General features: G+C 48.5%; 1 protein-coding gene across 5 annotated transcripts in view; it reads right to left on the bottom strand.

Moving 5' to 3' along the window:
- Positions 1–23,577, bottom strand: part of LOC117207582 — a 229,818-nt gene that overhangs the window by 4,802 nt on the left and 201,439 nt on the right. For all 5 annotated transcript variants that reach the window (XM_033447931.1, XM_033447929.1, XM_033447932.1 and 2 more), the window contains 3 exons: positions 9,991–10,237; positions 2,842–2,953; positions 24–365 (listed from right to left, as the gene is read on the bottom strand). In XM_033447931.1, the coding sequence (XP_033303822.1) occupies positions 24–365; positions 2,842–2,953; positions 9,991–10,237 (701 nt within the window). The remainder of the gene's footprint in view (positions 1–23; positions 366–2,841; positions 2,954–9,990; positions 10,238–23,577) is intronic.

Here is a 23,577-nt window from a genome sequence, read left to right as displayed (position 1 = left end):
AATTTGAGTTCGTAAAAGCTCACCCGCGACGCTAGGATAGAGCTGCAGTAACGCGTCCAGCAGCATCCCCTCGTGGAACTCTCCAACATCGTGATTCTTGTCTCTCCTATGCCTGTCCAGACTTCTGGGGCTCCTTCCTCGTCTTTCTCGCGGTGGCCTGCCACCGGCCGGACAGGTGCCCCAGGTTGGACCCGTCGAAGTGAGCATCCTCGCCTCGGACGGTTCACCCACGGAAAGCTCGTCCTCGGCAAACTCGTCCTCGCTCGCCGGTTTCGACGACGAGGGCCGATGATGATGGCGGTGATGATGATGAAGACGATTCCGTGCGTTCAGCTCGCTCTCCTCGTCCGTTTCCGGATGGTCCCCTGCAACGAATGAATAATTCATAAGTATCGGTGGCATGAACACGATAATTAATTAGACGCCTCGTTAATTAATTAACAGACAATCTCTTTCGCGTGTCAAAGTTACGATCATCCGGTGTGGAAATCAAGTGGAATTGCCGTGCTTTCGGTACTCAGCTGGGCAATCGGCGTCAGAATTAATTAGTTAGAAAGATCCGCCATTGTCGTAGCCGTTGTTTTATTTAAATGCGAGGACAAGTTTGCCGGGAGAATGGCTGGTAACAGGGCGGTTGTTAAGTGAAAGTCTCCACGGAAAGCAAAGCGTGCTGTCGTCATTAGTCGTCGAAACACAATCTAGCAGGCACGATGCATGCGACGCGATCGACACCTTGCCGTGTTTACGAACGCGAAACGTTGTCTGTCTCTGTTTCTTTTCTTATGCCCGTGCTTGACGCAAAGTTTTTCTTTCTTCCGTTATTCGGTCGATCGCGGTTTCTACTTTTACACTCGATAATTGAACCGCGTTACCTCCGCGATTGTTAACCGATCGTATTGTTGCGGGTACTTGGTATCAGTTCGACGCTAACGAGAATAACCGTCGTTTATATCGGGGTTATTAAAAAATGAAGGAACCAGGGGTAGCTTGGTGGTTAAAAATCAAAACAGCTATTTTAACTAACGAGCTGCTAGAATGCTACGTCGCTATTCGAGTTTGAATTTTCATCTCCTCAATTATATACGGTGCATCCAATTTCACGTTTCCATTCTCTCTCCACTTTTCGTTCTTTTTTGTTCGATCCAGCGCATTTCGCGCAAAAATGTGAAACAATACAGGAAGGCGCGCAATACGCTCGATAAACTTGACGGTTGACGATTATCAATAAGAAAAGCGAAACGTACAAAACGAGAGTGTTCGATTGGCATGCCGAAGGAACGCGAAGAATAGCGAGATATTTCGGTTCGTAAAAGGAAAGCGCGAGGGAAGCACGAACGAGAAGACGCTTAAAGTTAAACGAAAGTTTATCGGTTCGCTCTAATCAACGTTACAGTTTTCTGTTTGACGATCCCTCGAGACATCGGAGGTGTATCGCCTTCGCTTCTTTCTACACACAACGTCCTTATTTATACAGAGGAAAGAGAGCAAAACGATGAGAAAACGATGGAAAAACTGGAGGACGCTTCACGGATTACTGCGGTTGCACTTTTAATCTCCGTTATTTTATATCTTGGCGTATTTATCATCGGTTTAAGCGATAGCGAGTAAACTAGGATTTTCCCGGGGGATGAAACTTGAATTCCGCGAAGCGAAGTGGTATTCGTTGTCGGGCGAAATCATTTCGAAAGCGTAAAATATATACGTTCCCTTCGAACAACAGCTGCCAGTTACATTCTGTTCCTCCATCGGCTCGCGCGATTCGAGTGCCGTGCAAAAACAGCCAAGGTCTCCGATGAGATTCGACCTAACTTTTTAATGAAAAAGGATCCGCGTAGATAAGAGACCACCCCGCGTGACGTTAACCAAGACAAATTATTCCGTGGCAGCGCAGGAATACGATCTCGCATAATATCGCGTATGCTCGTGTGTGAGTGTACAATAAGTTAGAAGCGAGGCGCATCGAGTCGCGCAGCATGTAGTGTATTCGATTACTCCGTCCTCGTCAAACGTCGAAAGTCTCATCACCATGCTAATTAGCTATCCGACTAATGGGAAATATAAGTCAGAGGTCGTGTCACGCTTATCTCCTTGCACCGAAGGTCGGGCGGTGAACGGAGGAATAGATGTGGAGTAGTGTGGATCCCTTGCGCGACACCCAGAGGACCAGGCTATCAAGATACTCGCCACGTGAAAGGAGCAAGATACACGGGGAAGAAGATGAACAGCTTCCGATTCCGTTCTGACGGAGATTAGACGCCGACCCGGCTAACTTCATCGCCGACAGTTCGTCGAATTAATTGGGAGATAAGCGAGCAGAGAAAAATGATAGCGACGAATAAATCGAGCGTTCTTTCGTCAACCGTGTCACGCGAAGAGAGAAAATTCTCTCGGCAACGAGCAGCAACGAGGAAATCTCTCGGAAAGTTAGAGGAATAGAGGGTGAACTTTGTTTTCCCTCGCCAATATTTGGAATCGTGGTTTAGCTTGGAGAGTTAGGAAAGGTAAACAACGCGATTAATCGAGAGGCAAAGAAGAAGAAGAGCTGGAAGAAGCTTGCAATTCAGTGTTAGCCAACAGCAAAGAACACCCAGATTCAACTCTCTATCGTGGATTAATGGCGACACGGTGCACTCGAATTCTACCTACGTTCTGCCTCAGCAGCATCGAGCCCGAAGATCGCGCGCAATTCCTCAAAGTCTTCACAGCTGAGTCTCATCTAGAAGGAGATCGTGTAATTGACGTTTATACGCGGAACGTTAAGACGTTTATCAATCTGAGATGCGCAGATTGGAATATCGCAAACCATTGAAACCGAGGAATTTCATTCGTTGTGTTACTTACCGTTACTGAGCTCCTCGTAAACAGGATTGTAGAGGTCCTGCGACGTGTACGGATCAGGCCCAGGACTGCTACATACGAATACGCCTCTGTTGGTGTCCTTCACGTCCAACATCTGTCGTGAAAAATAGCGAATAAAAATAATTAGAACCTATCGCGTTTCCAGATTTTTCGCTTGCTTTTAAAGCTGTTACGCGCGTGTGTTGAGAGGACGATTCTTCGCGCGACGAAAATCATACGCATGTCACGAAAATTCCGTTGTATCAAGAAACGAGCGATACGTGCACCACCGATGGTCTTTCCGACTGTCCCCCGACCAGTATAAATAAACAAACAAAATGACGAGCGAAGAAATTCAGCGATCGCAGCATAAGCATACAGACGCATCAGACGTATATACGGAGTTTCTTGAGATAGCGCGTATTTATTTCGTAAGAGTTATTATACCTGGACCTGTGCTTTGTGCCAAATCAATTTTTATAGACAGTATATATATCTTTAATAAATTGCTCACAAACAGTTAGTCTGGTATTTGTGATATCCAAAAAGATCAATCGTCTACAAAGTTTTGCAAATTTTTTTAACGAATACTTGTCACTTGCCATCGACGTATATACCTTTGCAGATTTCGAAGATATTTAGTCAATGTGTTGGGTACATGTTAAAGGTTACTTCAAGTGACAAACTAAATGTCTACTAAAATGAGCGTAATAATCGCAAGGAGAAACGAGAGTCCCAGGGAGAATAGTAGTAACACGGTTTCATTGCGTTTCCGCTCGACGATTAACTCGTTCTTGCCCTTAAAGACCGCCGAGATCATCCACGCAAGCTGTACCTTCGGGCGAGTCCTGATCGAAGAAACGCTGACTCGGTGCGAGCCACGCGGAAGCGAGGGAGTCGTAAGTTAATCCTTAAATCGACGAAGATCCTGGCTTGGGCAAATAATAAAGAACGATCTTGACGTCAGTTTTATTGGACGCTAATTTTATTTCTCCAACTACTTTGTCGGGCAAACATAATCTGATCGCCCTGCCTTGCAACGACGTAGAAAAGTTGCGATGAATTCAAGAAACTTGGAAGCAGTAATTAATTCCTCGAATCATCCGCTCAACTCGACGAAGAATTGAAGGAGTAAGAATGGCGGAGCGACTGTGACGAGCTGATCGATATGGCATCGCATGATTTAATCTTTACTTTCTATTAACGTAGATACTGAAATCCTGAAACAGAGATCTCCGGATAGGTAACTTCCAGAGATCTGATATTCGTGCACCGGTGAATTCTACCTAATGAGGGGATAACTGTACGCGTTAACAGGGATCGAATAACGTATTCGGTCGACAAATTGGGAAAACGTAACTTTGCCAAGTGAAATTTCTCGCTCGCAAAGTTTCCAGCTTCTCTTTACAAGTTTTTACGAGACACAAGAACGATGTTCCGGTATGAACGAACGTCGAGTGGTTGGAAGAGTTAAATCGCGCTGCTTTGTAACAACGCAACGATGGCGGAAGAAGACAATAGCGTGAAGAGGTTCAAGCACTTTCCAAGTACTTCCTAATAAAATTTGATGGAGCCGATTTTCCGCCACTATATGTACGTAGTCGTCGTCGAGCTGGTTTCTTTGCAATCTACGGAGCCACGTTTCGTGCACGGAACGCGTGGAATATTGCAAATTAGTGGTTGACAACGTTCACGCAGCGCCTGGTTGCCTGTTAGCCCGAAAATTGCTTGGCAATTTCGCGAAGAAAATGGAAGGCGTTGAACGCTCTGCGATCGGGTATCCGGAACGAACTCGTCGTCCCCGTGACCTCGAATCGCCGAAATCGAGTTACTCCGGTAATCTAGGGAATCACGAGGGAGCCAAGGCAAACGAAACCGGCGAGCTTCCCTCGAATGAATTGAAGTCCCGCGGGCGGCGATATCAGCCACAAAAGAGGATCACTCTATTACTTTTGCTTCCTTTTCTGCCGTATACCGCGCACTCGAGGGCGTTTTTCCCTTGGCCCTTCTGTCTGTCTACTCGCATCTCGCCTAATCACGCGTCTTGCCCTTCGTCTTCCAACTTTCTTTCGATTGCCTTTCTGACTACTCGATAACTCGATTATTGAGCTTTTTTTCCACAAAGGCACGAAAAGTACCTCCGTTGAACGAGATAACAGACTACGTGGAAAGTAGTTCAAGTTGCTTTAAAATACTTCTACCTTCTTTGTTTCATATTCGAAATTCATCCTCGCAGTTGATCTTCATTAACACAGTTTGCAAAGTCATAGCAGAAGGTGCGAAGAATCGGCTCGTGATCTCTTGTGAGATCGCGATTACATTTAACCTGGGCGCGATCGAGATGCAGCCGGATGATAGACGGGCAGAGCAAACGCCCGAAGCTCTTTGCTCTGAATACAGATTCCAGGGGGGCGATATTATCGTCGCCGAAAGAGGATCACTCGATTACCGGCGTCTCGTTTAGAACGGCGGCTCCGGACGAAGGTAATTGTCGCCCTTAGCGAGTCATGGCCCCGGCGCACCATGTACCTCGAGGGTTCTTTCTAATAGCGGCGCATCGTGAATCGACCGATTCCTCCTTGAATCACGTAAATTTCGCGCAACTCTCGCCGTTTCGAATTTACCTAAAGCTGCGAGAATCTTCTGTGGGAAGGAACATACAAAAAAAAAAAAAAAAAGAAAGAAAGAAAGAAAGAAGAAGAGGAAACTCGCGTGGAATCAACGAAAGCGAAAAGATAATCGATTTCAGCCGGCAGCTTTCAATTTCCCCTGTAAGGATAGCCTGTTATTATTTCCAAAGTGGAAACGATTTGGATGTTTCGCCGATCGGCTATGGTATCGGCGCGAACGGTAAACACTTTCGTGGAATAATAGCCATAAATTTGCTTTCCGCATGATTCGCGTAATATAAGGAATCTCGTATATGCCTTTACTATATACAACGAAAGGGAATGAGGAAAAGAGGGAGAGAGGAGAAGAGGACGGAAAAGAGATGAAACGAAAGGGTTACGAAGAGATGAAACATTATAGATAAAGAGTGAAAGCGGAAAGCCTAGATCAAGCTACGGAGGCGCAAAAGAAAACACGAGAAAGAGAAGGACGAACGTTGAGTGAGATTGAGATAGAGGCTTAAGCCATCGTATCCAACAGCAGGAAGCAATATGTCCGTGCCGTAATAGCGTGGAGCACGGAGGTTAATGGGTTGTCCCTAACGCGCCTAACCTGCCCCACGTTCTCCGTGTGTCTGCTCATCGCGCGTCTGATCCACCTAGCCGTCACATTGTATCCTGATAACGCGTTCCCCTAATCGACTAATTTACTGCATCTCTTCCAATTACCGGATATACTCGAAGAATACGACGCTATCGGTCAGCCTGCCGATTCTACGAACCGGACCACTTCCATTTCCTGACGTTCCGTCGCGTCGTCCCGATAAACGTAACGAATCTCATAAATTTTGAGACCACACGTCCATTAATTTTGACCGATCTAGCACTATTTCGATGGCCGAACGATCTGATCGTACACGATTTCGCGGACAAGTACGTCGAGTATTCGAACGATTCGAATATACGATGCTTCGATACGATTGAACTTGGTGTATCTCGATCGAACATTCGCGCAAGCGTGTTCTTCGAAATGAAGATCGACCGTCGTTCTGACCAGGTAACGGCAGGACGAACACACGATAGCGATGTCGTGGTCACGGAACGTTACCGTAACCTGCTAATTGTTAGTTACGGTGACAATTGCATTAGCTTCCTAAGTTCAATCCCTCCTTTGCCCGTTGGCCATCGTTATATCGTCATTGCTACGATGCTAGCGCGGTTTCGTGGCCTAACGACGTGCCAGGATATGGATTAGAGCGGCGTAATTGAGCCAACAACAGGTGGGACAGAGAATCGAGGGCCAACAGCCTCAAGATTGGATATTTATTGGCTTATCTGACGCGGTCTAACGAAAAAAGATCGTTCAGTTTCGAGGTGGGCGAACGATCGAAGGTTTCAAGGATGATTCAAGTTAGCTTCGAGAGCGTGAGAGATTCTTTTATGGAAGAGTCGTTCGAAACGAAACGTCCGAGTTTGCGAACATCGAAACATTGCGTTCGATAGCTTCCAATAACCCCAGCTTCGTTGGTTAACGACGTGGCACGACATCGATCGCGACTAGCGATCCAGACAACAACAGGTGGATATTAAGTCGTTCGACTGTCGGTTGCACAAATTATTTTGTTATTCGACGCTCGGTCTACGTTTGAATCGAAATTTGGAAATTCGAAAGGAAAAGAATTTTTGAAACTTCGACACCGGTTGGACGTAACGCAGAAACAAGCACAGCTTTCGAAGGTGAACTGTCCAAATTCGGGTTCCATAAGTGCAAACGGAAGATGTATTCGAACAATTAAATTACGTTCGAGGGAGAGATCATGGCGCGGACTCCATTTGCGAAATTAGAGAGGTTCGAGGTTGCGCAATCGGTCGGAGAGGCAACGGTGACGCGGCACAATGGTAACTTGTCAATCTTTTCCTTGATTTCTCTTCGGCTTTCCTTTGGCCTCTTTTTTCCTCTCTGCTTTCCGTCTGCCATTTTCTGCCCGTGACGTCTCACTCTATTTCATTGTCCCTCTTGTTCTCTTTCTTTCTCCATCCTCGTCCTTCACGCGCGTCTTTATCTACGCGGAAAAGCCTTTCACCTCCTCTAAAAAAGGGAAACCGGACGTACATTTTTCATTCCCTTTAGAAAAAGTTTGAACACAGAAGTGGTTATTCCGTGTCCACGTGTATTGTGTCGGGAGACGATAGGTCCGCGCGCGAAAATATCTTTTTCATTAGACATAGCCGGCGGTCTCTATTGTCGCGTGGATTACGTTCGCGTCGTTTCGAGTCTGCCACGAGAATCTAGCGTAGATTTTTCGCGTACCGCATCGATTTCCTTCTCTTTTCCCGTAAATTATCGTGCGATTCGCGCCATCGACCAAGATTCAGCGCGCGTTACGAGGGATGCGGGGGATGGGATGGGATTGTGGACCGGGTCAATAACCACTCCTCGTCAAATTTTTCAGTAAAGTAATTTTATTTTCTCAAACTCTCCTCCTTTTCTCAGTACTTCAATATATACAGAACTTTCTCTGTTTGTCGTATCTTCTCGCTGTTTTTCTATCTCTCCCTTTAATTCTACTTTCTCGAACCCGTTCCGGAAGTTATTTACAAGACACAGCTTACCGTACACCGGCTACGGTAATTGAATAATACGTAACGACAATAAATAATAATAATCTGCGCGACGATAATAATTAATCGCGATAATCGTTTGCCGAACGTCTATACAAACGAGAAACACAAGCGTGTCCGATAACTGCGTTCACACGGGTGCACAGTTACTCACGGACTCTCCACCATCTGTTTAATATTTTATATTAATATACGATTTCTCTTTCTCTTTCTCGCTGTCGCGTAAGTCTCTGTCTCACTCTGTGCGTATTATTTACAATTTGCCAGTTGCACGATCTAATCTATTTACAACCATGGAGTGCATCTAGACGCCGTGCTCACACAACCAAAGGTGGATAGTAAGGCCTTCGGTTCTTATCCCTTAAGCTTTCTTTTCTATCCTTCCCTCCCAGCCCCTTACAATTTATACTACCTCACCCCCTTTTTTATTTCGCTCTAGGGCGTATTTTTAAATAAGATTGTGCAAGCACGGTCGCGTAACAAAATAAATACTGACTAGTCGGCGCTAGTGTCTTCGCCTCGTCATCGATGATAGCGAGCAAGAGGAACGAGAGCTTGGCCGGCCAATGTGAACGAAACAAATAGGAAAAATCTACGTGAAACGGAATGGCCGGCGGCTCTCTTGCTCGTGGAATGCAAAATAACGGAAGAAAAAGGACGACTGTACTCTGGCGCGAAAACGCGAATGGAAACGAAAGAAAGAACGTCGAGGCGGTGGCTCGTCTAAGAGGAACACGCCTCGTGTCACTTGTATCTGTTCGCTGAACCCGGAAAGACACTAGACTACCTTAAGATGCAACGTACCTACGACGAGTTTATACGGAAAACGCGGCGGCCAATGATCGTGGCCAACGATATCACGGGATATGTAAATCGTCTCTCGTTCCCGTGATCGGGACGTTCGAGAATGCTTGGAACTAGTCGGGGACAGACATCCGAGACAGAGCAGTCTCTATAAGAAGATGTCGCTCGCGAAAGACATGTGTCACGTGGTCTGTACGTTCAAATAGATGTCCTCGGGCTTGCTCAGGAGGTTGTGTATCTGTTGCATCGTGCAAAGCGGGCACACTTCCTCCTCCGTGCCCTCGGCCACGATCCTTCTGGCTGTACCCGGCGCTTTTCTAGACCCAGAGTCCACGATGTACGAGTAACCGTCCGAATCTACCGAGTTCGACCTGGGCGAGGACGAACGGAGCAACTTGGGCACCTTGACTGCGCTTATCGTTTCCGAGTGATTTCTCGAATCGTACCTCGTGGACTCCAGTTCCGTGTCTTTGAAATCGATGTACGAATATCCCTCGGAATCGACGGACGGTCTTCTGCCGTTCGAAGCGTCATCCCGAGATACGAGTCTTTGAACAGGTTGCGTCTGACCGGAGGAATTGACGGATATCTGAGAACGATCCGAGGCTGTTTGGAGTCTGGGTCGGTGGGTCGGTGTGATGGGAAGACGAGAATCTATCGGTCGACTAGGTGATACGCAACTGTTGGCCAGATAATTCTCGTTGGTCAGGTTCGCTTCGATGTCGGAACAAGTTGAGATACAAGGAACATCGGGTGTCGGAGTGGGGGGCAGAGGCTGTTGGCTGGTGATCAGGGCGTTCTGACTGGCCAGTAGCATGTGACTGTTTCGAAGAACGTTACTGCCGTTTTGCAAGAGCGGACTGGTCGCGGTGATGCATCGCGAGGAAGGCGTGTGCGTGGCTATCGAAAGTGGAACACCCTGGGACTTGGCGAGCAGAGCTCGTGGCGTTCGATATCCGCCTAAGACCGCCCTCGAGGGCTTGTCCTGGACGCGAAGTATCGCCCTCGGGTCCCGGTAGTCGAGATAGTCGAGATGATGAGGCGCCGGGGCGCGCGCACGCTGTAACTGCTGCGGCTGTCGTTCCCTTAGGCTGTGTCGCTGATCGGGATTTCGTACCTCGATCGTGGGCGCCTGGCTAGGGTGATGGCTGGGCAGGTGATTCTGTCTGTGATGCAGCTGCGAGTGCGTCACCGCTTCCGGCAGGTCCTCGTACAGCACCGCGCCACCCGCGCTGCCGGTTCCACCGTGTGGCTGTCCGTCAGCCAGCACTCGACTCCGACCACCGGCCGCGGCTGCGGCTGCGGCCGCTGCAGCTCCTGCTGCGCTCTTGCACGGTAACAGGTTCTGCACTTTCCGCTTGTGTCTGCAACAGAAACCCAATAACCACCGTTAATGCTATGTGATTCGTATACCAATTTATTGCGAGGACTAGATGCAATTCGATGACGGGGACATCTAGTGATACGCGAAATACAGTCTCGAGCAGCTGCAAGAGTAAATAGACGTTGCTTGCAAGTCGTATCGTTAATAGATAGTATAAGTCGAGTCGAATGGTCGAGATAATTTGAAGGTAACTGGGCAGTGTCATTGACGGTCACGATCACTCGTAGATCACCGACTAGATAGACGTGTCATAAATGTTCAGGTTAACTCGAATGTTTCATCCTGTTCATGCAAGAGAACAAGATTTATCAAACGCGAATAGAGGTATCGAATAGACGAAAATCGGAAGCAAGTGAAATATCACGATTTCACTTCGCTTCTAGCAGATTGAAAATCGAGCGACATCGAGGACACCGGCGGCAGTCGACATACTTTGAAAAGCTATGTTGATATTCTACTCGGTTGGCTCTCATCGATTCGCTTTTGCGTTTGCTTCCTTCCTTTGGGTTACGTTTAACCATCGCCGTACCAGATTAATCGGATGTTTGTTGCGACTGTTTTCGGTCTTGAAGCGGTTCGCGTCATTGTAAAATATATAGTTCGAGGGTTTGTCTGATATTTCATTTTATCTGGGCTATATTCGCGGCATAGGTAAACTTTCCACAGACATGTCGCCAACGATGATAAAACGTCCTTGGAATTACAACGAAATCTCCTTTGCTGGTGAAATAAACCAGAAAGTGGCGAACAAATTTACCAGCGTTCGTAAAAAAAACAAGATCCAGGAATTCCTCGTTAAGGATACCTCTATTACGGCCTGTGACCAGGTAGATCTTGCTTTCATCTCCGTCTCTACGGAAAGTTCTTCGGTGGATGGTGGGACGTGGGAGAAGCTCGATTTGCGGTGCGCCGTCAATCTCGCCTTCCATCTTTCGAGGCGCACCCGTATACGAGCAGAGGATCGTCTCATGGATGGACCTTGGTACGTATACGCTGGCGTGGGTACGCCGCATGGCAAAGTAGTTTACCCTTCAAGTTTTAATTATCTAATTAACTCTATCAGTTCGATAATATTTGCCCATGTAATTAAACCACCAACTAAGGTTAACAACTTGTGGCGCACTTTCAATAGTAGGTCGTCGAGGTGAATGGCTCGACCGAACCGAGAACGTAGTATATCTGTATGTATTACGCGAAAATAGGTGGTAAAGGTAAAATAAGCGATTTAATTACTGAACTACTCGATCTTTTTCCCTTACGGCCAAAGGTTGATCGAACGAACAAATATAAGAGACGTAGGAAAGTCGTTCCTTGCTTTCTCTATTGTTCGTAAAGGCTGTAAGGGAGGTATTTCCCGAAAAACGACCACGATTTTGGTCTTAATTCAAGGGACAGGATAGTTACCTAGCCGGGTAGTATAATGAAGGTCGCAAAAACGTGGGGGCGGGGGAGGGGCAAACAAAATTAGTTCGAGAGGTGGTCGAGCCCTAAAAGATTATTCCAGCCCGGGCAAAGAGCCAGTTACGTCGTAAAACAGGAGGCAAAGGCGGTTTAAATGAGAAACCCAGAGAGCGAGCGAGAGAGACCTCTCTTCCGGTTCCGGAGAGAACTCGTGGCAAGCAGAGGTCGAGCCGCAACAGAGCAGACGTTCGTTCCTCGCGGACGTTCGTGGTTTGATGTGCTTCGTGTTTCACGGTCCACGGTCCGGGAGCTGAAACCATCGCGGCAGATTCACGCCGAGCCGGGTCTGGACAGAGAGACGAGCGTAAACTAGGTATTCCTCTGCTTCCTCTGCCGGCAAGATTTCAATTTGCCTAATGCCGTCGACTGTCAGCCATAGCGCGACCGCACTTAGCGATGCTCTTAACGCACGCAGACCGCCAACACGCTCCGTGAGCTCTCTCTCCTCGTTGCATCGCTGCACGCTTGTGGCACTTGCTTCGTTTCCCGATGAAAGCTGCGTACTGGATGCACGTGGAAACGATGGCACCCGGTGCACCCCGTGCAGTTTGGTTCTCAATCGTACGTCCTCTTTCTAAACGGATTCATCCACTTATCTCGCCTCGCTCTATACTTTCAGACGTGTGGTTAAATAACGTTCAATAGGCAGCGACTACTTTGTTTCGCGCGTGTAGGACTCGAAGTAAATGCTGGAAATCTCTATGCCGGTAGGATTACTCGAACAATTATCAAGGATATCGCGTGCGTCTGTCGGAATATTACGGCATTTCAAAGACTCTGTCGTTCGACGAATCACAGAGAAGGCGAGTCGTAAAGCGCATATTGCATGAGAGACACTGGGCCCGTTGAATGCACCTGGAATAGGCTAGTCGTGTTCGTGATCCCGTACCCGTGCTAAACACGGTATCGCGAGCTTGCGGTCGTATAACGGACCATAAAGCGCTTTGTGGAGTGTCGACCCTTCGAGTATACGCGCACGCATTCGTCCAAGAGCTTTCCCTCCATCCCTCGGTGATCGTGTTGGACACGCGCAAACTCGTGTTTGCGTTTCTCCCCATTTTTTCTTACCTATGATGATTTGCGAAAATCCACATACGTCGACGCTATTGTTCGTGATATCAGAGTTGTTGGATTTTCGCTCTGGAAAATTCTAGGGAACCCGTTAATTAGTAGTCCATATAAAACAGGCAAAGTTCGAATTTGCCCTTTGGGGATGTCGAAGAGCCGCGCAGGGATTCGTTCTGATGAATTTCAAACCGGAGTTCCCCGTCGTGAAACAGCTTCCACAGAAACAGATGAAACTTCCGGCGTTTCTAATCAATTCCGGTGGGCTATGGAGCGGTCAAAATCCAGTCCCTGGCTTTTGTCTTTTAGCTTCTCCCCGCTCTTTATATTTCTCCATAAATAGTGTAACGAGTTTCCATTTAAGTCTGAAATCTGTTCCATTTTCTTTAACCATTTCTTTGCTGCTTTCTCTCAACGACGCTCCATCGGCCATCTCCGAATGGATTTCATTTGGTTCTACCGGAGAAGCTTCTTCGCGATTAGTTTCCTAGGCGCTAGCAGGAAGAAGAAAGCATCGAAGCTCGAGGAAAACGTAGACGGCGCACAAGCGTGAAACAAAGAGGGTTGAAATAAAGGGATTCCGCGTTGCGTAAGGAGGTCGTGCGACGTTGAAACGCGTTTCAATGGCGATCAGCTTCTTTCTCGCCTCGATCCTCGGTCTGTTCCTTCGGAGAGCTGCGCTTCAAGCTCCAACGAATTCTCTGTCGACCGAACAGTGAATAGGTCGTTTAAGCGGAGCTTTTAACTCGAGCTAATTAACTGCCTTTTCTATGTTTCTATCTGGTTCCGACGCGTGCAGCTGGATAGCGCTTTTCGTTTCGTTCTGCCTGCTTTCAAGGCTCGCTCTTTCGCCATATTACGCGTCGCGCGTATCCAGGAACGCGTGGTTATTGCAAACTCGCACGATAATTCTCTCGTTGTCGTCTCCACGAATAGACAAAGAGATCCTCTCCGTGCAAAGACTCCGTTTATCGCTGATCGAATCAACCAGATTTGGAAATTGAGGCTGATAGGAGCAATGCAAAGGAAGAATTTTATTAGAGATGAGCCAACTTACGGTACTTTCGACACTTGCAAAAATAACAGAATATTTAGAACCAGGTTTTTACGTAGAAGAGTACTCGATCATTGCTATCCGTTCGAAGGTAAGCGTACATGGTAGCTGGTAACCGGAAGCACGAACCGGTTAAACCCGAGCTCGTGGAGCTCGGTGTAGCGACCCTCGCCGACAAGCGCATAGGATTTTGAAGTTTACTCGCCGCTGCAGTTTCTCGTAAGCTTCTCGAAACTACAAATTTTGCATATCAATGCGCATAGATACATCCAGCCCCAGCCTGTCGACTCGATAAACGACTTACCATACCCCGCCTCTCTCCACCGATATCCTTTTACCTTCCATAACCCGCAGGATTCCTCTTCCCAGTCGGTAATATCGTTGCTCCTCTGCTATTCGTGGATATACGGGGTACCGCCTACCCTTTCCGAGTTAGACTACCGTAGAACGTTTTGTACGAATGACACTACGTCCGTAGGAAATTCAATCAAACCAGACGACCTTTCGTTCCGAGAATTACTTAAAAATCAATGTCCGTACGGTACACGTATCACAGTGCAAAAACTTAATTACACGTGTCAGATCCTTCCGTACGCAAACGATATATCAGACTTCAAAGTTTATGGTCCCTTCAGGAGAGACATAAATCCCGACGATTTATCTCTGGAGGCTCGACGTACGCGTACACCGTCGTGCAAAACCAAATCCGACCCCCATGTCCAAGTTGTACAAGCAGGGATATTGTTTTGCCGCTATCGCGACGGTCGTAGAACGGTACACACGCTTATCAGGAAGGGTTACCATGGTGGAGGCATTATTTCCGTCCGGTCAAGTGACCTCCCACGCGTTGGTTATCGTCCACGAACTGATCCGGGTCCTCGGCGTCTCCGACTGCCCTCCCTGGGATCGTCCATGCATGGACGACCCTTTATGGCTACGGTGTACGTCGTGCAACGACCAGGGCCGCCGTTTTCTCCGACGATCGTAGATAACACGGGGACAAAGGTGGCATCGAAGAGAATCGCCTTCTTTCGTTTCTCGAGCTGCTCGCGTGCATAGGGGCGAAAAATGTTCGAATTCAGTGGAGGAATAGAAAATATGAAAGGGAGGCTGGTTCCGAAGCTGTTGCAAAAGTTCTCGAGGGGACGATGGGTTCGCGATGCCATTTAATATTTAACGGCGTAACGCGCCGACACGAAAATCTCTTGCCGCTGGTACTCGAGCACCGACCAGGAAGGGCGAGCAGGGGGTGAGGAGTCGATGAAAGTCTAAAGGGGCAAGAAAGTAATCTCGAGGGCTGTATACAGAGGCGCGTAGGTGTGTACGCGCACGTGCCGCAACGTGCGGCGCCGCTTGATTGAAACACCGCGGATATTTAAATTGCGAAAGTTTACGAATAAATTTGTGTGCTAAGGTACTTCTCGTCGTGCTGCTCCTCCGCCCGAGTTTACCCTGCTTTTTTCGGATTTACCTAATGAGCTGCTGCCCGCCGCCGAACAAATACAACCGACTCGCGCCTTCCTCACCACCGTCCGGTGGAAAGCCGTTGAAAAACGTGCGGATTGTCCTTCTATCGAGTCGCTTAACGCCTGCATGTTTCCTTCGCTTTTATAGCGACTTCAAGCAAGTCCGATACGCGTCTCGCTTATTCGCAACTCTAAATCTGACTCCAAAGAAAGAGCGTGAACGTTAGAGAATTAGCTCGGTAGAACAATTCTTAGAGCGGACTTAGTACCTTCTCGATTTCACCATCTTTAAAGGATCGTCCGATCTTCAAGCAATAAACGTGGTGGTTTGCGACTAAGCCGACGTGTCTAATAGGTAGGCGGTGGCAGGTGCGAGGGTCATTGAAGATGCGGAGAAGTTGGCAAACGGGAAGGCGAGCGAGAGTTTGCCGCCCAACAGGAAGAGATACTAAGGGAGCGGCGTAGCAAGGGGGTTGGTAAGTGAAATGGAGCTTGATTAACCAACCGTCTGACTATGAGGCTGTAGCTCGAGTGCGGGTCGAAACAGGACGGAGGATGGCGCCGTAATGATCTCAAAGGTACTTGGATTCGCGTGGAAGGTGTGCAGTCACGTCAAACGTCTCTGCAGTTGTAGAATGTCCCTCGAGTGGTCTCCACTTGGTATAACCAGGCACATTGTGCATTACCAGAAGATAGGCACGTAGATAAAGTGGAGACCCCTTTGACGAAAGGCATTAACGTCGTTTCAAGCATCTTCGGACAGATAAGGTTGACCAAGTGGGCTGTTGCAACTGTTCTCCCATTGTTCTTTCGAATTCGAAACGATCGACTCTCCGACGGGTCTACGATACCTTTTAAAACTAAAAGAATCTACAGGCTGATCTTTGTTTAGATATTCGAGACAAGATTAACGTCGTTCTAACGAGAGAATCGAAATATCCATGATGTTCTATCGTCTACAGGGCAGGTTGGGGCGCGTGAGAGGGATGATCGACGAGCACGGTGCACGAGGTCACTGTTTGTCGTGGCTAAAAGCATCGGCAATATTATATGGATGTAGTATCGGATGTCCTGGCGTCTAGCATATACGTTTCCCGGTGTCCGATTACCGTTTACGTCCCGAAGGAGCATCATCCTCCGATTTCGAAGGATAACGCGGATCTCCTACCTCCGAACGGAGATTGCGGTCGGATGAACAGACCGTTTCCTTTTCGGCTTTCCTTTCCTCTCACCCATACTCTTCCTCTCTCGCTTATCTTTTCTCTTGATTTTGTACGGTCGATCGATGAGACACGTTTTACAAGAGAGACAGTCCAGTAAGAAACAGAGAGATTTCAGTGGAATCGTGGCAATTTCAAGGCCAGTACGATCGAAGAGAGGTAAATCACGTTAGAGAACGTTACTTGGATAAATCTTTTCTCGTTCGATGCTCGCTTTAATGCTATCCCCCGATCGATCGCCTGTTTCTTCTGGGAATTCTGACGGCACTGTTGTCAGCTCCGGCATTCTTGTCGCGGCAATATTTGACGCGCGGATGGAAATTAATAAAAATCCAGATATCGTATATCAACGAGGCTACGTCGATTTTTATCAGCGGGTGACTTCGATGGATTTTCACGAGAGCGATTCAATCTTCGTGTCTGCGTGAATATGGGTCAAGGGCCGAGCGGTTGGTTGGAAGGGAATTCGCATTTCAGGAGCATCACGTTGACGTGTTGGCAGACTTTAATCGCATCTGCAGCGTACGTTCAGCGGCCTGTCACTCGTCATGCTCGAGCCTCGAATTCGATTTGTTCGTCCCGCACCACCTCGTCCCTCCTCTTCTCTCTCGATCGGTCGCATCGGCTCTGTCCCTTCGACCAGAGAATATTTCTCTCCTCCTGCCATTCCGGTCTTCGCTGAATATTCAGAAGGCGTTCGTTCGATGGATAGCTTAGCGGCGCGATAAGAGGGAAAAAATCGGGAGAAAGAAGCCGAAAGAAAGAAGAGGAAGAGGGTATTCCGATAGGTGGAGAACGGGTATTATGGTTGGGAAGGCGAGGAAATTAGCTCTCGCCAGTTTTAATATCCGTTTTATTTTATTTCGCGCCAGGATGCTCGACCGGACCCGTTACGTTGCGTGGCTTTCTTCTCTCTTTCTCGGCTCGCAGGATGCCGATACCTCGTGAAGGTATCATCGCGAGGGATCACGAACGTAGAAGGGAGAAGCGAAATCGAAAGGGTGCAGAATTCACCAACCAATTTCCTACGTAAGGATTATTTTCCGCCACGTAGAAATTTAATTTTCGTACGCCTTGAATCTATCAATTCTACGCTAAAGCTGGATCTGTCGACGTAACTCGAGACAGCGTTCACATTGTCGATGTAAGCGGCAGAGTGGCGCTGCTTTATCCAGCTTATAGTTTAATTAGAATTTTTAATAATGCGCTGTCATGCTTCGGATCCACTTTCACGTTCATAGAATATGCACGATTCGATCTTCGTGCAGGTACTCTCAACGACGAAATGAGAGTTCCACGAATCGGACGCCACTTCGCAGTCTCCTTCTACCCGCCACTGATGTAAATTCGTGAAATTAATTTAAGTAACAAACGTCGAGGCGAGTCGGTTGTTCCCTCTTAACGTCGTTCCACTCGCTTGTATTTCTTGAGATTACTAAATAGACCGTAACCAGAGGGTAAGTTGGACGCGCCGCAACAGAGGTAAATCACCTCTAAATGATCTTCCATCTCGTTTGTTCTCGCTGGCTTGGTACCCGACGACCGGCCTAAATGACGATCTCCTTTGAACGAGGTCAGGTACGCTGCCACGGCTTCTCATTATTGCTACGTGAGGGAATAATTAAGCGACGAAGAGATTAAGAGGCTCGTCAGTATTGCCGTCCGCGCGGTCTTTAATTCGTCCGGAGGATTTCTATCTTTATGCTTTCCTGCGCGAATCGTCACCCTCTCGAGACCAACCGGAATTGCTTTGTACTCGCAAGTACCCTGGAAAACCCTGTCGTTTCCGACGCTGTTGAAACAAGTTATTAACCCAAAAAGTGAAAACAATTTCAGCCGAGAGTTATCAGCACAAGGAACTATATTAGATAGGAAAACTAGTTTGCAGCGTTGCCGTAACGATCGTGTTACTTCGGCTCGTCGGTCCCTTTCATTTTTCCAAGAGACGAGAGAAATCGAGTAAGCGGCAGCAGCATCGCGATAGCTGGAAGACGAGGAACGCTGCATTAACGAGAACTTGCGAGTGTCTTCTCGAGAAGGTTCAACTCAGTCTGAATTCGATTTTCCGTCTTATCTCGCCTCGCTGCCACGAGTAGTTAGCATAATTCTGTTTATGAAACTCCACCAATTCTCTACCGTTTTTCCTATTTCTTCCCTTTTTCCGCTTTACTCGTCGCTTCCTTTTTCCCCCTGTTTTTTCCCCTTCCCATTATCGTGCACTGCTCGCGTGAAAAATTTTCCCTCGGCAGCGTACGAAAGACCTAGAAACGGTTTCGACGGCGTGCGCGATCGCGATCGAACGCAGTGTTTTCCACGCCGTAATCACCATCGATGAGGTGCAACTACCGATGTAATCGAATTCCATTCGAAGCAGGCGCTCGGAATTAATTCAATCAGTAACTTGCCAAAGAACTACTCCCGTCAAATTTCCATTTGTCGCGCAGTTGTGGTCGCTGTAAACGCGTGCACGCGACAAATGCCAATTTTCCGCGGACTCGTAGCCGGCAACTACCGTTAATCAACGTCCTATATATTACGAATCTAAATCGAATAAACTCGTTACTAGCTACTTGTGTAACGGGAAACATCCATGAACGCGTTCTCTATACTCTTGATGAAGCACCAGGCGGTTCATTCGTCGCTTTTACATATTGTTACAAATTGATTTTCAATCGAAACAATCGGCAAAATACAGGACAATACAAATAAACGTTCAGACGTTTCCGATCCCGGCGTTCCTTTTATGTGCGTCGTCCACGGATTCCTTTACGAGAGAATATCAAGAAGACGATATAGTCAGCGTGCCATGGACAATACGAGCCGACGATACGAACCATTCTTGCCTAATTGGCAGGGAAGCGAGACCTTCTCGAGGTTTGCTTCGATAACCAAAGGAATTCGGGTCTGCCGAAAGACGGTGGTCCGGCTCGCCTCTGTCTCGACGTTTCCTCCAATGGCCTCGAATTCTGCACAGGGAGTAGAGTGCAGGATCGAAATTGCCGGCGATACGCCAATAATTCGCGAAATGCAATTGCGCAGCCTTCGTGGTGGCCGGACCATCCGATACAGTTTGGTATTGGACGCACGGTGCTTGTCCGCAGCACATAGAGTCTGCGGTGCAGGCAGATCAGGACGCTCTATGGGGCTCCATCTCGGGTGCAGCGTTCCCCTGAGTGCGGTTCGCATACTCGACATAACATAACTGGCGTAACGTCGCATTAGAGCGGCCGCGCGTCGCTGCATGCACCAACTAATCGACGCCGGTGCGACCGGCTTATATTAACGCGCGCTCAGATCCTGTCTCTGTATTAACACAGGGCTACACGCCATCCGAGCATGCACTCCGCGCCAGATATGCAAGCGGACGAATACCATCTACGCGCAGCTGCATCCCAACCGCGCTTCCTGGCCCGTCGACGATCGGCGCCTTCGCGGATATCCCTGGCCCCGTCTATGAATATGGATGTCCCTGTGGTACGGCCTCGAATCTGATCGAAACGCGCGCTGCGTCAATCTGAATTCCACGTTGCTTCACTTGCTGCTACTGGTACACGTACAATTTCGTTCATAAGTAATAGCACACTTGCAGAAAGTGACGCGAACCGTAGAAACGATTAAACGAATATCGAAAGGCTCAAGAGCGGTTTAGTTTGGAATTTACGCAATGGCTGCAGAAACTTAAGTACATCCGATGATCGTTCGTATTTATCGTGGTTCATTGACATCTGACATCTCGTACTTTTCGTTCAGTGACGTTTCGCACGTGAGAACAGAGGTTTTTTGAAGCAGCAGTCGCGGTCACGAGACGACGTAAAATAATAATCTAAAGTATCTAGGCTACATATGTACGATTCCGTGTTCCGCCACGTCATTGCCGTTGCTTTCTCGCAGGAAGAGCTCCTTTCCGCGACACTCGACGCTTTTTTCGTCGACTGTTCCGCGCGGCGGTTGACGATTTTCTTTCCCCAATTACGAGCTGTGAAAGCCGGGGACAAAAAAAAGTCACCGGGTGAACGACCGTCCGCGCGAAAGCGTCGAGTGCGCGAATGAAAACGTAACGAGCCAGCTACACACATTCAGCCGGTGAATGGAGTGTGTGGAAACGGCTCCGCCGCAAGAGTCACAGGTGCGCGGAATAAACAAGCGAAAGAGAGGACGGAGGTTACAATTTCGGCTGCAACGGGCAGCAACCGTCGAAAACGGGGCTCGCACCGTGGAAATCCGCGCGGCATTTATGCACGTACAGCCTCGCTGGCCCTTGCAAATGAGCCAGAACAGGCCGACAGAGAGAGACAGAGAGAGACAAGGGATCGAAAAGCAGAGAGACGACCTCCTGCGCGAAGGGGTCGGAGCTGGTGGAGAAACGGCTGTCTAGCATTCAATGCCGATGTATGCGAGGAGACAATGACGATGACGTAATTATAGCTAGTTAGGGTAATATTCCAGACTGCGAAGCTGCAATGGAATGGGATTAGAACGATGGTAGTCCGGCGTGTTTCCTCCGCTGCTCCAGGGATTCTCACTCTCCTTCGCTATTCGCGGACCCATTGTCCTCGTTGTTTACGTCGATTAATGCGTTAAAAGCGTATTCCATTGATGGCATCATCGTTGGTGTTTAAACGTTACGCGTAGGTACTTCTTAGAGGAGTGCAAGATTATGGATTTTTAACCGTGGTAATTTGCGATCCTTGAAGCGTATTCGATCACAGATATGAGAAACCCTGACTGTTCTCTCGAACGCTGCGTTCGCGAGCATATCACTGCTAGAATGGAATTATGTCTACTCGCTTAACCAATGGAGGAATCCGACCGTAGGCCAGGGCTACAGTTACAAAGGGAACGGAGGAAGTGCTCGATGCACCACAGCTCGAACAGCTGCTATAAGGTGCATCGTTTCAGGAACAGAATCCGTTCATAACGCGGGCCACGGTTACCTCTCAACACTACCTTCCGTGAATTGGCTCTCCACCATCCAATCTAATCGAATTATCCGTGCATCGTTCAAAGCCTCTGTTTCTCGTCGACAAAGTGGAGCGTAATAGACTTTCGATTCGGGCAATATGAAGATGGATCGCAGGCAAGAAGAGGGGAAGAAACGATGGAAGAGAGAGAGAGAGAGAGAGAGAGAGAGAGAGAGGACCTCATCAGAGGCGATTACACCGCGAACAGCTCGCGTCTAGAAACTGACAAGCCATTCAGGGATCGTAACCTTCCACGGTACCCGGTTGAATCGACGTCACCCACACGTACAGAGAGAAATCCGGCGGGTGTCTCCGACGTCTGGCACGACGCGCTCATCCTCGAGGGCGACACTTTCGCCGCGTTGAATGCTGCCTCTCCTGACGGCCTGTCATCACCAATTATAACCCATTCAGGGCTGGCACGGGTTAAATTACCCATGGACTACCGTTTCCCCCTCACGGGTATCCGCCGCTCTGCATATACAGAAACAACGAGCATGATTCACTGTTCCCTGAACGAGGCATCGTCCAAGTCGAGGAAGGCCCGGTCGAAATTATCGAGTGATGTACGCGTTCCGTGCAGCTACGCGTGTATGCACCGGACTTGGCCGCGTTTCGTACCTTCGTGTACGTTCGTCTAATGGCCCCGCAGAACGCTCACAATGGGCCCTTGATTACGCGCAATATCGGAGACGCGTACCAAAACAAACGCAAGTGAAAAACCGGAGGAAGCGTAGAGAAAACACGAGCGGCGACAGAGACAACAAGCTTCAAAGCGCGACCCAAAGTAGTGGAACGGCAACTAATTCCCGGGTAAACAGAAGAAAAAACGTCTGAATCGGCGGTGGGTGACGAGGATTTTTGTCTTCGCTTAATTACCAGCCGGTGTTCCATGGAACGACGAGCGAGGTTTCCCGGCAACTCGAATAGCGACGCCTCTCATTTAGCAGGATCTTTGTTAAGCGGTGCTGTTATGAGTAAATCGTCCATCCCTTTAAGTACGTCCTTCTCGATTTCCTCGCTTTCAATTAGCTCGATGTTCCATTTTAATTTACTCTGAATGCCCCCGGGTACCATCGAGGAGAAAGATTTTCGAGACGTGACGCAGAATCAGCAAAACGCGTCACGACGATTTACACCGCGAACGCGTACGTTTCCCAGAAGATTTAATTCTTGCCAGCCGGGTCCCTTTAACAACGAGTCTTGCGACGTTCGCCCCGTTTCTTACACCGGCTGCGTTCCCCGGTAATATCCGTAAGTGCATCCCGCGATTTTCTTGCACGTGCACTTCTTACCAATGTCTCTGGCTCGCAACAGAAGCGAGCTCCGTGTCCTTCTGCCTCTGCGATCGAGAGGGATGAAACGTGAGAGAGAAAAGCGGAAAGGACTGCACGTTTCCAAGACACCCGAGGCACAACGTTAACAAGCAACGACGCCATCGTCGGCCATCGACGACAGCGAAGACGAGTAAGTGCACGGCGAATGCAGCGGCCAACTAGACCGAGTCGGTTCAGACACCGGCCACTCTACATAATTGCTGACTGTTGTATAGTGTGTGCGTGCTGCATCCCCTCTGCGACTTGGCATCAGCCCCTACAGCGTCCCTGGGGCCAAGCGTATTTTTTTCCTCACATGGGACATTCGTACGGTCGCAGCGACGCAACGCTTGGATTTAGGCGAAAAACAGGCACAAAAGAGAGGGGATGTTTCGCGACCCAAATAGCTAGAAACTAGTCAGCGCAAAACAATCTTTCAAGCAAAAGAGGCATAGATTTCGTTAGGGGATTTTAATAAATTTGCTATAGTATCGTTACTCGCTTTTTCGATATGGTTCGCGAGAGAATTCCGGCGAGAACGAGCGCGGTACGTCCCGATGGAGCGAGTAATCGGATTTCCCCGAAATAAACGCGCGCGCCACCGAAAACGGGAATGGAAAGGGATTCGGTAACCGCTTGTTTGCCATGCGAAATAACCGGGGCTTGTTTGTCAGGCATCGTGTACAAGCCGAAACTGTGACGACGCCGGCGGGGGTTGGGTGCAGTGGGTCGCAAGAACATCCGAGAGAAGGAAGAGAAGAGTTTCTCGCCTCGTCG

Source organism: Bombus bifarius, unplaced genomic scaffold (genome assembly GCF_011952205.1).
Source record: "Bombus bifarius isolate JDL3187 unplaced genomic scaffold, Bbif_JDL3187 scf7180000008039, whole genome shotgun sequence".
Lineage (NCBI taxonomy): Eukaryota > Metazoa > Arthropoda > Insecta > Hymenoptera > Apidae > Bombus > Bombus bifarius.
This window is presented reverse-complemented; position numbering and strand designations above follow the sequence as displayed.